The sequence below is a fragment of the Lepidochelys kempii genome, chromosome 2, assembly GCF_965140265.1.
Source record: "Lepidochelys kempii isolate rLepKem1 chromosome 2, rLepKem1.hap2, whole genome shotgun sequence".
NCBI lineage: Eukaryota > Metazoa > Chordata > Testudines > Cheloniidae > Lepidochelys > Lepidochelys kempii.
The window spans coordinates 18,589,875-18,605,833 of NC_133257.1; the positions used below are offsets into that span (position 1 = coordinate 18,589,875).

Sequence of the window (15,959 nt, forward strand, 5' to 3'; positions counted from 1 at the left end):
ATAATGAGAGAGGCTACACCTGGCAGCATGATGGTGTCTCTTCCAAAATTTTCAATGTTCACTATAACTCTGGACATTTTTATTATCCATGTAAATGTACAATATCTTTGCATTGTGCTAGACACTTGGTCTTACCGATAGCCTGTATAAGACATTTCCTTTTAAAGGCCCTCAATTGCTTCTTTCCTGACCTGTTACCACAGTGGGGTTGACATTCTTTCATCCTTTAACTCAAAGGAAAGCAGCGTTTGACTCTTTCAAAATGACTTGTGCTCCCTAATAGTTGGGGCTTTTGAGTTCAGTAGGTATTTTAACAAAGTTTTAAACAGTCATAATTCTGTTACCCCTCCCATACCTTGGCAAAAAACAAACAAACGCCAGGGTATGCATATGACATTTCCAATGCAAGAACAGAGTATTTTTGACAGATGGTGTAGAGGATCTTTGAATCCTCCTTCTGCAAAAAGGTACAGGCACTTTCCTGGTTAGAGCTCAAATTTTTAAGTAGGCCTGCCCTCTCCTTGCACAAGAGAGCTAATACTTGTTCATTCAAATTCCTCAGTCTGCTGTTCAGAAATGTATGATCTGCTTACCCTAGTCAACACCAGCAAAGAAAATGGAAGCTTTAAACTGAATGATGATTGGCTGATCAGTGATTAGGTTCAGATGCTGAGCAGTAAGCCTGCTGTAACTATAGACTATATCTAATCCTTAACATTTAGTGTATTCACTTGAGACCTATTATACAGATTACCTAGTGAAAGATAAAGGGTTAAAAGTTTGCAATTCAATATTGGAGGTTGCTCAGTAAGACAATAAATCCTTCAAGCCACCTCCCACAAAGTAGTCAGTCATATACTACATCTCAAATGGCCTAGTTAGAAGAAGAAAGTATGTTCATGGATTGTAGTTGAAGGGAAAGCCCTCAAGTGTCTAAAGACATGTGCTCTGCATGTACACAGTAAACACTAATCCTTCAATTTACAGGAAACATGAATACTGTTAATTAGGGGAGAGATCTAAGCCCCAAATAAAAATGCACTGACTACTTGGACACTAATTTGTGACATGTATGTCTACTTAAAATACACCAACATTATTATACTGCAAAACATTGGAGAGGCCTAGAGACTGCTTGGCACTTGTTAGAATTAGATGCAGCAGGTTCACGATACTGTTGAAGTTTGCTAATATTGCACAACTATAGGCCTAAAGCTTAAGATTTGGCTAGTTCAAGATTTTGTTTCCAGAGTATGTGTGATAAGCACAGAGTTAGTAGGAACTTACACCAGTAGCCTAGAGTGGAGGATTAGTCTAGCCACATGTGCCTTTCTGCTCCCTCCCACTCAGCCATCTTTATGAAGTAGGCTTATGACATGCTTGTACCAAAGATGCATAAATTGGAGATTTTAGGTTAACGCCTGTGAAAGATTAACTGTACTGGATCACAGGTAAAACTAAAGATGCTAGACTGATGCAAAATACCTTGTGTCAAGTTTATTCAAAGAACACTTAAGCCAGCAGTCCCCAAACTTTTGAGGGTCCCATCTCCCTCCCAGGGCCAGGAACCAGCCATGGGTGGATGCAGACAGGGATAAGGGGGCCAGATCTAGGGCCAGGAGAAGGGCTGCATTGGGGGCTAGCAGTCAGGCCAAGCCCCACCCCCAGCCAGGAAAGGAGCAGTGTGAAGTCTTGGAGTTGGGGAGGGGCTCTGTGGTGCTCCCTCCCTGCCCCTTTGTGGGCTAGCCTGGAGCCTGCCATAGCACACATGCCCCAGATAGTCCTCCATGTCCCCCCTAGGGGGGCATGCTTTACACATTGGGGACCTTGGACCTAGGCCATCTTACACCCATTAGTGAGAACCACAGGCTGGAATTTAGGCAAAGAATATCAGTAATTAGAAGGGATACTGAATAAAGTGTTAAGCTGGTTCAGTTTCTCTGGCACTTGATACTACAGGGGGTGTGGGAGGGGGAAGAGTTTGGCTTCTTCAAGGCTAAAACTAAGGAAGACTTTTGAAAGAGAACCCTAAAGGATACTGTAGGGGGGGAAGTCAATTAGGACTCTTAAAATTTCCCTAGGTTTTTCAGTGACAAAGTTATGTTTAAACTAGGGCTGTTGATTAATTGCTGTTAACTTGAAAAAATTAACTGATTAAAAAAATTGCACTGTTAAACAATAGACTACCCATTGAAATTAAATATTGATTTCTATTACAACACAGAATACAAAGTGTACAGTGCTCACTATATTTTTTGGATCACAAATATTTGTACTGTAAAACTGATAAATAGTCTTTCAATTCATCTCATACAAGTACTCTCTTGCAATCTCTTTATCCTGAAAATGTAACTTACACATGTAGATGTTGTTCCATAACTGCACTCAAAAACAAAACAATGTAAAACTTTAGAGCCTACAAGTCCACTCAGTCCTACTTCTTGTTCAGCCAATTGCTAAGACAAACAAGTTTGGTTACAATTTGCAGGAAATACTGCTGACTGCTTCTTATTTACAATGTCACCTGAAAGCTAGAACAGGCATACGCCTGGCATTGTTGTAGCTGGCACATAAATACCTTGCAAAGCCAGATATGCTAAACATTCATATGCCCCTTCATGTGTCAGCCACCATTCCAGAGGACATGCTTTCATACTGATGCTTGTTTAAAAAAAAAAATTTTAATTGTGACAACTCCTTGGGGGAGAATTGTATGTCTCCTGTTCTGTTTTACCCACATTCTGCCATATATTTCATGTTTGTCATCTCACATGATGACCTAGCACATGTTTGTTTTAAGAACACTTTCACTGCAGATTTGACAAAATGCAAAGAAGGTACCAATGTGAGATTTCTAGAGATAGCAACAGCGCTCAACCCAATGTTTAAGAATCTGAAGTGCCTTCCAAAAATCTGAGGTGTCGAGAATGCTTTCAAATGTCAAAGGAGCAACACTGACTGAGATGATGAAAATGAACATGTCAGTCTGCTCTGCTTTCAGTTGTTATCTAGCAGAACCCATCATCAGCATGGACACATCTTTTGGAATGGTGGTTGAAGCATGAAGGGACATATGAATCTCTATCACATCTGGCATATAAATATCTTGCAATGCCAGCTACAACAATGTGGGCAGTATTATCTCCTGCAAATTGTAACCATACTTGTTTGAGCTATTAGCTGAATGAAATTATATATATGACAGAGTGGACTTGTAGGTTCTAAAGTTTCACGTGGTTTTATTTTTGAATGCAGTTATTTTTTGTACACTATTCTACATTTGTAAGTTCAACTTTCATGATAAAGAGATTGCACTACAGTACTTGTATTAGGTAAATTGAAAAATACCTTGTTTTTCACAGTGCAAGTATTTGTAATTAAATATGAAGTGAGCACTGTACACTTTATATTGACTTCAATTACAACACAGAATTGATTTGAAAATTTAGAAAACATCCAAAATATTTAAATAAATGGTATTCTATTATTGTTTAGAAGGGAGATTAATCATGATTAATTTTTTTTAAAATAGCTTGACAGCCCTAATTTAAATCTACTCCTACCTCCCTTTTCATCTAGTGAAAGCTGTACGTGGCCATTCACAGAAGTGCTAACCACTAGAAACTCACATCCTAGTTCTTGCTATTACTTCCCCCACAAGTAGAAGTGAGCTTGCTTCTCGAGTTTAGAGCCCTTTACATAGAAGCTCCTTGAAGTTCACAGTGGCTTGCTGGAGTGTTCTAAAGTAGTTGAGGCTCCTGAAGCTGTGGCCACCTGTCAAGCCTACTTACATAGATTCAAGTGGTAGTTTGAAGCGGTCCTTAAGACCTGTTCAAATTGCCTTTGTCTCCACAGCTGGAGGGTGGAGACATTTTTCTAGGAGCTTAAAATAAAGGAGGAGGTACCAAGCTGTGCTTCTCTTAAATGATTTCTTTATTAAACTGGATGCAGGCCTCTGAGATGAAGAGGCTTTTAATGTTCAGATAATGTTACTGGCTCTGAACCAGCCATAAAACAGAATCATCCCAATTCTGGGTTAAGCAAAACAAAAGTCCATCTCAAATTAACCTTATTACATGAAAGGTACCTTTCAATTAAATTGGCTTTAAACAAAAAAAAGACCCATTTCACTTGATAAGCAGAGCTTTCTGCACCTGTTTTCTAGTGACACCTGCAGGCTTCTTTTCCACAGATTTGATGACTCCAACCGTAACAGTCTGCTTCAAGTCCCGAGCTGCAAAGCAACCTGAAATGAAGTTAAATATTCTAGTTGCCTTTCAAACAAAGGAGAAGGTGCTACTGCTTATATTCATGCAGTCACCTTGTACTTCCTCCAGCCCCATCTGTCATCTTAGAATTAGACTTAAGCTCTTTGGGGCACAGACCATCTTTGTTCTGTGTTTGTACAACATTAACTCAATGGGGGTCTGGTCCATGACTGGACTCAAGTGTTACAATTCAAGCTGTTCAGACTGCTAAGCTACCCTTAGTGCAGTAACAGTCTGTTTATTTAAGTTGCTTAGCTGAAGTCTGCAGTTTACAGTCAGCTTCTTCCCTGCCCAATCCATCAAACTACACAAGATCATGATAAACAATGGAAATGGAAGCTCCTAGGGTTTAGCTAAGGTGACTCATCACATCTCATGTATGTGATTAGTAGCAAATAGGTAGAGCTGACTTGACTTCAAAACACTTGCCTAAAGGGGGATAGTCAAAAAACCTCTCCACACACAGAGGCTTCTTAGGTACAAGCCTGACAGTAGCAGAGTCTCCAGACTTCAGCACGGAGGGATTGTCCTCCAGCTTCTCCCCAGATTGACGGTCAATCTTCTCAAAGAGCTCAGCAAACTGGCAGGTGATATGAGCAGTGTGACAGTCTACCACTGGTGAGTAGCCAGCCTTGATAAAGCCAGCGTGATTCAAGATGATCACCTAGGACAAAAGGAGGAACTAAGGATCTGTACTTTAGGAGTTCCCCAACCCTCTTGTCATTTTAAATGACTAGACCAGTGGTTCCCAAACTTTAACCACCTGTGAACCCCTTTCACTAAAATGTCAAGTCTTGCAAACCCCCTCCTAAAACTGAATATTTCCAGGGATTTTCTCCTTTACCTGAGTATAAATTCTAAAAGCAGTGATCTTGGAAATATAAAATTTGTTTTATGACATGCTTATTACACATTATCATTTATCATTACAGTATTTATTACATGATGAAAATGGCAATGCTCTTCCAAGATCTCACTTTCGTAGCTTGTATCACTTTGAATAAGCCTGTTATAAGAGAAGGCTCCTATGTTTCATCAAGGAGTATCAGATGTGAAACAGCATGACGATATTTAAGAAGCCAACTCGAAGAGTTCCTCCTACCCAAGCATTCAGGTCTTGAGCAGTCTAGGCAAACAACGCACAAAGCTTAAACTTATAATAATTTAAAAATACTAGCTGCCTATTTAATTTTAAAACCAGCAAAAATATCCACCACCCTTTCCATTTCTTATAAGGAGTCTTGAAGTTTAAGTCTCCTCAGTGTGATAGATGTGCTTGCTTTGATCTGCTTAGCTCTTGGAAGTCCAGGGGCTCAATGCTGTTGGCCCCATGCTGTCCGGGGTCTGTAGGGACAACTCTGTCCGCCATTAGGGATGTTTTTCCTGAGAACCCCCGTAACATTTCACAAACCCCCAGGGGTTCCCAAACCCCAGTTTGGGAACCACTGGCATAGACATTTATGGAGAGCAGCACCTCCAAATTTGGGCAGCAGATACGGCTGGAAGCTGCCTAAGCGAACAGACCCCAGCATTGGTGAGGAGTTTCTGTAGCAATTACTGTATTCTGCAGAGTCCAGTCTGACCCCCACACCTATTCCAAACCTCCCAGTGGTGCTACCAGAGGTCACACCCCTCAGGAATTGTGGCCTCCCTGCTGCACAGACATGAAGGGCCAACACCCTATGAACCATGTAAGCCCCATAGAGGCAAGTCTCTGCACCTGAGCAGTGAAGTGGGCTCCTGCTGCTGGGGGGGTCACTCCTGGAGTTGCCAGCTACATGGCCCCGTCTCAGGTTCTTGACTGAGATGTTCTTTATGTTGAAGCCCACATTGTAACCAGGAAAAGCCACCTGCAGCAGCTCATGGTGCATTTCAATGGTTCTGACCTCTGCTGAGAGGTTTGCAGGGGCAAAGGAGATGTTCATGCCAGGCTTGAGGATGCCTGTCTCTATCTTCCCCACTGGTACAGTGCCAATTCCTGGGAGGAGACAGGGGAAGAGTAAGTCAGAGCTGACTGTGGAAAGCCCATAACCAGCACAGCAAGCAGACCAGTTAATTTGAGGTAAGGTGGGTGTCCTGGCCGGGATGGTGGAGGAGGGAGAGTCTCCTCAGAAGTGTTTCCTTCATGAAGTTGAGCCTTCACTAACCAAGGCCAGAAATAGCAAAGAGAGCAGTACCCAGGCTGCTTAACACTAACTGCTATACACACTTCCTGAGTCTCAGGCATTACAAGGAGCAAGTTCCTGAGAGACTCATCTACACAGAAAGTCATTAAGTTGGGGGTGATTTGGGCCCTTCCCACAGAGGAACAGTCAATCACCTCAGAAACCCCATGCACAACCCAGCTGTAGATCAGCATGTCCCAGGGTCCCATTCCTGCCTGGACTGGCCTCCGATCTTGTAGACGTCCTGCAGAGGCACCCTCAGCGGTTTGTTACTGGGCCTCACGGGAGGCAGGAGAGAATCCAGCGCTTCCAGAAGCGTCTGTCCCTTCCCGAAGCCTTCCTTCCGTTTGACCTTCCAGCCTTTGAACCACGGCATCTGCAGGGGGTAGAGGGAAGCCAGGGAGATGCTTGGCAGCCTTTGGATACAGGAAACGCAGCCTGGGGCTGGGACCCAAGGTCTGGCGTTAGCCCCCGTTGGAGGGCCATTCCCCTTGGACTCACGCTGAAGGGTGCCCATAGGCCTGTCCCTCCCAGCTATAGCTGCAGCATTCAGCGCTTCACCTTGCCACCCCCAGCTCCAGCTGCATGGCACCTTGGGCTCGGCCTCCTGGGCCAATCGCCTCCCCACCCACTGGGCATGGCCGAGGGCCCGGAGCCCTGCTGGAGCGGAGCAGCCCCTCCACGGAACTGAGCGCCACGTGGGTCTCTCCCACCAGCAGCTGCCCTCAGCTCCCGCTCCCCATCCCCGGGTCTCCCCCACCTGGGGCTGGGCAGGGTGACGGACACCGGCAGGCAGGGCACCGCGGCCGGGCTGTCGCCGATCCTGCGCAGGTAGAGGCTGGCGCCCCGCACCACCTCCTCGAAGCGCCGCTGGCTGGAGCGCGGCTCGGTCAGGTCCGTCTGGTTGGCGCAGAGCAGCAGCTGCTTGACGCCCAGGGTGCAGGCCAGCAGGGCGCGCTCGCGGGTCTGCCCCTGCCGGCACACGCCGGCCTCCAACTCCCCGGGCGCGGCCGACACCATCGGCACCGCGGCGTCCGCCTGGGGCAGAGACGGGCCGGGTGAGGGTGGGGGGCCGCTCCGTGCGCCCGGCGGGGCTGCAACCGCCCCCAGCCCCGTGTAACACTGGCCCCAGCTCAGCCCGGGGCAGGATCGGGGCCGCTCCCTGCGCTGCACCCCCCCACACACACACACACCCTGCAACACCGGCCCGGGGCAGGATCGGGGCCGCTCCCTGCGCTGCACACACCCCCCCCCACACACACACACACCCTGCAACACCGGCCCGGGGCAGGATCGGGGCCGCAACCCCCAGCAACACCGGCTCGGGGCCGCAAATCACCCCCCCCGCCCTCGGGGCCGCAACCCCCAGCAACACCGGCCCGGGGCAGGATCGGGGCCGCTCCCCGTGCCCTCGGGGCCGCACCGCCACCCCGGGCGAGGAAGGGGCCCCGCTACCCGGAGGTGCCGGTCGGCATGTTCTTGATGAAGTCGCGGTGGCCCGGCGCGTCGATGATGGTGACGGAGAAGCGGGAGGTCGATGGTGATGCCCCGCTCCCGCTCCCGCGCCGCCCGCGGCCTGTCCAGCACCCAGGCGAACTTGAAGGAGCCTTTCCCCGCCTGCGGGGCGGAGCGGCGCTCAGGCTGGGGCCGCCCGGGGAAGGGCGACCCCGCCGTGGGGACGGAAGGGGGCGAGCGTACCTGGCTAGCCGCGGCCTCCAGCTTCTCCAGCAGCCGGGGCTCCAGCCCCCCGCACTGGTAGATGAGGTGGCCGGTGGCGGTGGATTTACCCGAGTCCACATGGCCGATGATCACGATGTTCATGTGGCTCCGGCTCCCCCATCCTGCCGGGGTGGCTAAAGGCGCTTCCGCCGCCGGCTCCGCCTTTATCGGGCACGCTGCTGGGCCAGGCCCGCACCTGCCGGGCCAGGCCGCTCCCCTCAGGGACTGGGCCGCATTTCAGACCCCTCTGAAGCCCTGTGTTGTGCTGGGCCCCTGCCCGGAGAGCAGCTTCCCCCCAGGGCGCAAGTCTCACGTCCCCGTGTTGGGCCAGCGCTCCAGAGTCACCATGTACACAGAAAGTTACTGAAAAGAGAAAACCAGCCCCAACCCTGCCAAGATGTCCCCAGGTCATCGCTGCCCCTGCCTTTGTTCCCAGAGAGAATAACTGGGTCTTCTTCTCACAGGCAACTTCACTGGGGACTTTTCCCAGTTCTCTCTCTCCCTATGAGGAGCCATTAATAAAACTAGGACTTTTCAGCCTGGAAAAGAGGCGACTAAGGGGGATATGATAGAGGTCTATAAAATCATGAGTGGTATAGAGAAGGTAAATAAGGAAGTGTTATTTACTCCTTCTCATAATACAAGAACAAGGGGCTGCCAAATGAAATTAATAGGTAGCAGGTTTAAAACAAACACAATAAAGTATTTTTTCACTCAGTGCACTGTCAACCTCTGAAACTCCTTGCCAGAGGGTGTTGTGAAGGCCAGTACTATAATGGGGTTCAAAAGGGAGCTAGATAGATTCATGGAAGATAGGTTCATCAATGGCTATTAGCCAGAATGGGCAGGGATGGTGTCCCTGGCCTCTGTTTCCCAGAAGCTGGGATTGGGTGACAGGGCATGGATCACTTGATAACCTGTCTGTTCATTCACTTTGAGGCATCTGCCATTGGCCACTGTCAGAGGACAGGATACTGGGCTTGATGGACCTTTGGTCTGACCTAGTATGGCCGTTCTTATTAGATGTCATCATTATAATTAACTAAAAGAAATTGAGTCTTCCAAAGCCCACCGGTCGTCAGTATAGGCAGCCAGTAATTGATTTTCAGTCAGAAGAGGCTAGAATTTCATGGAAAGACAGACTGCTCCTTGGGTATTTGCTAGAGTACTCTCTTCGCTGAACCATTTTAAGGCACTGCCTTGTGTTCTTTCTGGTGTTAAAGTGACATTATAATTTTGTCCCAACATTTACATTTTTTAAAAATCATGGAGCCCAGTTCCCAGGATATTTTTACCCTTTTAATAAAGATGGTGTGTCACTGGATCTCAAACAGTCCCTTGCAGTGTTTGCAACCAATCACAGATGCATTGTGCGAATGCATAGACCTAGACGATGAACACGGTGTCAGTGGGCCCTTGTGTGGGGATATGGGTCTGTCGGCATGGAACCGATTGCAGGATCAGGGCCTAAAGAACAACAGACTCCCCTATTCTCATATTCCAAGTTGGAGACAATGAAAGTTCAATATGAAATAAAGAGCATAGGTGTTGGGAAGTGGACTACATTGGAAAAAATTTTGTAATGTTAAAGCTCTAATTTGAGTAAGGGGTTTCTTAAAATGTCATTTTAACATGACAATGTCTTTCTTACACATTTTACGTGCAATCTACTGCTAATAATATTTATATAGATTACCAGCTCTTTGGGGCAAGGATCCTCTGTTTGTTCTGTGTTGTACAGCACCTAGCAAAAGGGGATCCTGGTCCATGATTAGGGCTCCTGTTTGCTTCCGTAACGCAAATGATATCAAAGTAATATAATGGAGTAAACTAAGGAAGCATCGAGTACAGTCCATTCACCTTAGTCTCTTTAATTTTCATAGTCAAGGTACTGATACTGCAAGCTGCTCATGCAGCAAGATGGTCCAGTGGTTAGGGCACTGTTCTAGAACTTGGAAGACAGGTTCAATTCCCTTTAGTGTGACAGTGAACAAGATTCTCAAAGCTATTTATGTCCTTAACTGGCATTGCAATCAATGAGAGTGAAGTACCTTTGCAGATCTAGGCTTTAGCTTCTCTGCCTCGGGTCCCATCTGTAAAATTGGAATAATAGTTCTTCCTTAATTCACAGAGGAGTTGTGAGGATAAGTCCATTAATGATTATGAGCTCAGATACTATGGTGAAAGGGGCCATAAAGGAATGATACACAGGCAGTTTGCAAGAGTGGGCTGAGTGTGGGAAAGTATTTACTATGAACGTTAGCCTCTGATGCTGTGATTGGATCGACATGGGCTGACACTGGCAACTACAGAGCCCCACTGAAGTCAGTGGAGATCTACAAGGTCTGCACCTATTGCAGGATCAGAGCCCATGTAAATTATCCTTATTATAGGCAGTAGGTAGTAACATTTATAGGTAAGGTTCCTTAACACTTTCCATTAGAAGACCCTGTTTTCAGTTGTGTATAGCTTTGTTAAACTTTAACTGTTTAGGCTGAAATTTTCCATACCAGATATCTGCCTCAGGTTGAACTGTTTTTGGAAAGTTTCAGCAAAAATGGTCAGAGCAGATTAGGGGAAAATATGTGGCCTTATTCATGTTAAAAAAAATTCCTGCATGATTTTTATAGCACCAGGTGTGTGCATGGCACTTTACAGACTTGTAAGAGGACAGTGCTGTATCTCAAAGAGTTTACAATCTAGGGATTACTTATAGGGGCTATTTTTGTTCATATACTGTTAATGCTTCTTAAAAATCTCTTTAAATGACTTGAAACCAACTCATAGTGAACATAGTGTTTCTAACCACACATTCCTGTCTCTGTGAGCCTGTTTCTCTCTCACAGGCTTGGTTACGTCCTCCTGTGTCTTGTCTTACATAAAGACCTGATTTTACTTATTAGAAATTTAATCATGTGTATACACTTACTCGTGGCATCAGGGTTTGCTGGATCAAGGCCTAACAGGTAAACTCTTCAGCACAGGGACTGTTCATTAGCATATGTGTGTGCTCTGCCTAACGCAATGGAGCCCCAATCCTGATCAAGGCCTCTGAGTGTTGTTGTAGTATTATTAAGAAACTGGCATCAGTATAAGATACTGGGGTATGACGTCGCTGTTCCTGGTTGGGGGTGGGATGGGGGGAAGTGCCATGAAGTTCTTAACTACCATAGATAGACAGGACCTTGGTTTTATTTTGAATGTGGAAAAGAATAGCTAATGTGTCCTGAAAACGCTGAACTTTAAACACAGCAGTAATCCCACTGAAGTCAATGGAAATACTCATATACCTAAAATTAAGCATGTGCATAAGTGTTTGCAGAATTGAGAAATATTTTGATGGAAGGTTGTTTCTTTGCTGTTCCCACAATGCTACGGTTTTGTGATCTTTTGTCTGCTACAATGAATTAACAAACTGGGGGGCCTGATTTTGCCACCCATACTCACAAGGAGTCATCTGTGGCTCCCATTTACATACAATATCAAGGTTGGAAGGGACCTCAGGAGGTCATCTAGTCCAACCCCCTACTCAACGCAGGACCAATCCCCAATTTTTGCCCCAGCTCCCTAAATGGCCCCCTCAAGGAGGGAACTCACAACCCTGGGTTTAGCAGGCCAATGCTCAAACCACTGAGTTATCCCTCCCCCCAGGGAGGGGGACTATGTTTCAGGGGGACTATTTAAGGAGCAAAGTGCTGCTCCAGGAGGAAGGGTGACATGATCGAATTCTCCTGGGTTTCTAGAGCTCTGCGTGATCCTGGGTGCCTCAGCCATTGTGCTGCGGCACACATGGGGAACCGAGCTGTATAGAGCTACTCTGACTTCTGCTGCCAGAAGAGAGAGGAAAAGCCGGAGGAGCGGTCAGTATTTCTTTAATAGAAAAGCTTTCAAGAGGGTATAATAAATGAGAAGAAAAATTAAAACTGCAGGTTGCAGTTGATAGTGTCTCATTGGTGACCGCCTGTGTGCAAGCACTAACCCCTGTATGTTGGTGTGTCTAGAGCGTAATCCTTCCTTTTCAATTGTGGTTTCGCTTGTAGCATTTATTCACACCAGCGCTGCATTCTGGCTCAGTGCTGTGGCAGTAACAATCAAGCACCAGACCAACACTTGACATTTATAGCATGAGCACTGTCAACAGCAAAACCAGCCCATTGAGTCTCTAACACAGCTCTGTAAAGCCAGCACTAAACCTCTGATTGCCTTCTGCTCTGATCCTGCAAACGCTTACACATGTGACAAATGTAATACAGGGGAGGAACTCCAGTGAGTTCAACAGAGCTGCTCATGTCTCTCATGCAGCAATTGATCCCGATTCAGTAAATACTTAAGCGCATGCTTCTGTTCAGGCATGAGCTTAAGTACCATTGATTTCAGGGGGATTTAAGCACGTTTAAAGTTGAGCACAAACTTTTAAGTGTTTTGTTTAATAGGGATGAACTTCATCACATGCTTAAGGGCTCTCCTAAAGTGGAGCCCATGTCCATAAAATTAGCTTTGCGCTTAAATGTCTGAAAGATTGGGTTTATTTCAACCCCATTCTGCTCACTGGGTATTCGCGGCTGCAGGCATGTCTGCATGTAGTCGGACAGGTAACGAGAGGAGTAGCCACTGGTTGCAATCCATGCCGGGCATGGCTGTTATTTCATGTCTACACGTGTGACTTTAGTGGTCCCATTCACTAGACCCACCTTCCAGGGATGCTTAGAGGCTGATTTTCAGAGCTGCTAAACACTCCTGCCCACCTCTCCTTTGCCTTATTTCTCCTCTCCCCCGAATGTGAAACAGGAGCGATGCCATTGAAGTTAGTGGGTTTAGTCCAGTGTAAGTGAGAAGAGAATCAGGCTCACTGGCTTCGGGTGGAGCTGGGGCTGCTCATCAGGTGTGAAAATCAGACCCCCAGTGGGCGTATTCAGTGGGTGAATGAAACCAACCAGACTCTAGCTGCAGCGTGGGTTATTCTTCTGTCTGAGAAACAAGGAAAGAAAATGTCTGGACTTTACGATCGCCCTTGTGAGCGTGCTTGGAGTATCCCTACGGGTGAAATAAATCCAGCACTAAACAAATGCTTTCTGTTGCCCTTCTCCTGTGAAGATCTGGGCGTGCTTTACAAATACTGAACTTCACAGCACCCTAGGGCCCCCATCCTGCAAGGTGCTCAGCGCCGGTCAACTCCCGGGGGGCGTGAGGGTGCTTCGTGCGGCCAGGAGTTGCCCAGCAGCTTGCAGGGTCAGATCCCTCGTGTCATGGGCCACCCCTGCGAGCAGTCCCCGCTTTTTGAGCTGGGGGGGGTGGGGGGGGGGATCTCTGCTTCCCTGCTGCACGTGCACGGAGCCGCTCCCGGGCGCCCCTGCAGGGGTGGTAAAGAAGCCGCTGTTTCTGCCAGGCCAGGGCAGTTGCGCTTTTCAAAGGTAAACAGGGTTTCCTCTTCCTCCCCCGTGAGTCTCTTCCTTTTATAGTTATGTCTCATGCCGCCGCGGCCGCTTTGCAAACCTGGGGCGGTGACGCTGACGCGGGCCAACCCGGAAGCCTGCGACGGGCGCCGGCACCCGCGGTTCCCTTCGCCGGCGGCAGCAGCTGCCTCTTCCCGCGGCGGCCCCGCTCCCGGCCCCAGGTACCGTGACCTCATTGTATGCGGGGCGCTCGGCTCGATTCCGGTGCCTTGGTGGGTGGGTGGGTGGGGGGCTGCTCTGGGCGGGGAGGGATTATGGCTGGGGCTGGCATTTTGCAGGGATGGGACGGCGCTTCCTCTGCCGACACAAGGTGCCAGGAGCAAAGCCGGTCGCCCCGGCCCCGGCCCCGGCCCGCAGGTGTGCCTTCCTAGAGCCGCCTGCGTGTGCTCTCCGCCCCCGTTACCGAGACGCTCCCCACACCACGATGCACGTGCACGAAGGGCTTCACCTCCCGCAAGACACGGCGCCCGGAGGAGCCGAGCCGAGCACGATTGTTTGCTCCGGGGTGGATGCGGTGAAAGAAGCGGCGGCGGCGGCGAGCATGTCCCCCCCCTCCCGCCTCTGCAATGCCCAGATGCGCTGCCCATTGTGGGTGCGCCCGGGCGTGCGTGGGGGGCCGGGCGCGTCCCGGCTTGGGATCAAAACCAGCCCGAGACGCAAGGGCTATATTTCGGCCGAGGGCCAAGACTGGGGTTTCCTCCGTAGGGGGGTGAAGATGGCCTGGGGGGTGAGTGTGGGACTCGCCGAAGGGCTATGTCCAATGCTAGGTCGGTTGTGGTGGGCGAAATCACTGGTTTAATTAATCGGTGTCATTTGGGGCTGGAAAGCAACAGCTGCAGCCTTGAGGAACTGGGGCGTGGGGGTAGATCTTTGAACTCTCCTACTTCCTCATAGTGTTAGGCACCCGCCTGTCTTCAAGGGCGACTTCCTCTTTCAGCTTTAAAAAACGTTTATTTCTGGTTTGTGTGAGAGAGAAAGAGATGGGGGCGGTTCTGTTTTTAACAGTGGCATACAAACCTCTCTGCTAAGTACTCCACATACCATGATATTGGGAGGAGGGGGATACCTTGAAGGTTTTCCACCAGGAACCATCATTGCCTTAAGGAAATGTTGCTTAGCAGGAATGAGGGCTCCTGCTCCATCTCTCACTCCTAGTCCTAGAAATAAAAGGAAGTGTTCCTTTGATAGCTGGCTTCTGAGTTCCAGCCCCCAGGAGGGGGAGCGGGGACAACTGGCGATGAGGGAAAGGGGTCCTAGTCAACTGGCTTGAGTGCAAAGGATGCAGACCGGGGTCTATTGTGGTGCTTGTTTTAGTTCTCTGGGTTCACACTGGGTGTGGGGTCAGGGAAGGAAGCAAGAGGTTTCGCAAATGTCAGAGTGGTGGAAATTCCTCATAGGGAAAACCCAGGACACTTTTATCCATCGCTGTTAGGTTGATGTGGGAAGGTTTTCTTTTTATGGCACTGGCGTGAGGCCCCTCTCCTCTAAAAAGAGACAAACGAGCAGCCCCTGGGCTTGCCTGGTGATCTTTCTCTTACACTTGGCCCTTGAGTTCAAAATTTCTCGAACGGCTGGAAGAGTACAGAGGCTCCTGGGGTCAGGACTCTTGGGGATTCCTGGCTTTGCCTCTTATGTGCTGTACCTGGGCAAGTCACAGTGCTTCTGTTCTCCCGCCTGCAACATGGGCTCAGACCTACCCACCGCATTGGGGTGTTCATGCAGCTTTAGTAACCCAATAATCTTCTCACCCCTTTTTTTAGCAGAGGATTTCAAAGCACGTTAATTTAGCTAGGGTGGGGGACACCTGTTGAAATGTCCACGTGCTATATTTTTCATGGCAAAAGTCCCAAGTTTTCTGGGGGCAAAGGCAGGAGGTTGAGTATGATTATGACAAATGATGCATAAAGCTAAGTAATCAAACCAGTAGATTTCCTTTTTGTTGGAGCAGTAAGGAAAGGTGCCTCTGTCGGAGCCTTTTGGAAACATGATCTCAGAAATTTAGACCGTTTGTTTGAAACTCTCAAAACTGGCGAGTGAAGAATAAGGCAAGAATGGCTTGGGAGCTTCTCAGAGGAATTGGCAGAGTTAGGGAAAGAAAGGGTTTGCATTCAATTCAATTGATTTTTGTAGAGCTTCTTTACAAAATGCTGAGCCCTTGCTGTCTGCGCTCAGTGGAGATGGCAAAAGAAGCGAGTTCATAAATATGCAAATAATCAAATCTCAATCAAAAGGTTTGTTTACAATAAAGGGATTTTCTCCCTGCCCCTGGCTTTAAAATAACTATACAAATCAATAGCCCACAATCCTTAGTTTGTTGATCAAGCAATAAAAGGTGCAAAGAATGGAAAACTCAG

General features: G+C 48.0%; 2 protein-coding genes across 2 annotated transcripts in view; one reads left to right on the plus strand and one right to left on the minus strand.

Moving 5' to 3' along the window:
- Nucleotides 1–3,925: 3,925 nt before the first annotated feature.
- LOC140906356 (elongation factor 1-alpha-like) lies at nucleotides 3,926–13,386 on the minus strand. The gene is given in 8 exon segments (XM_073330135.1): nucleotides 3,926–4,246; nucleotides 4,698–4,932; nucleotides 5,989–6,021; nucleotides 6,023–6,246; nucleotides 6,659–6,811; nucleotides 7,195–7,476; nucleotides 7,893–7,963; nucleotides 7,965–13,386. Coding segments are annotated over 8 exon segments (1,407 nt in total). The 5' UTR covers nucleotides 8,255–13,386; the 3' UTR covers nucleotides 3,926–4,127.
- A 278-nt stretch (nucleotides 13,387–13,664) lies between these two features.
- Nucleotides 13,665–15,959, plus strand: part of CYRIB (CYFIP related Rac1 interactor B) — a 156,089-nt gene continuing 153,794 nt past the window's right edge. The window contains exon 1 of the mRNA XM_073330125.1: nucleotides 13,665–13,766. The gene's annotated coding sequence lies outside the window, so the exon portion shown is untranslated. The remainder of the gene's footprint in view (nucleotides 13,767–15,959) is intronic.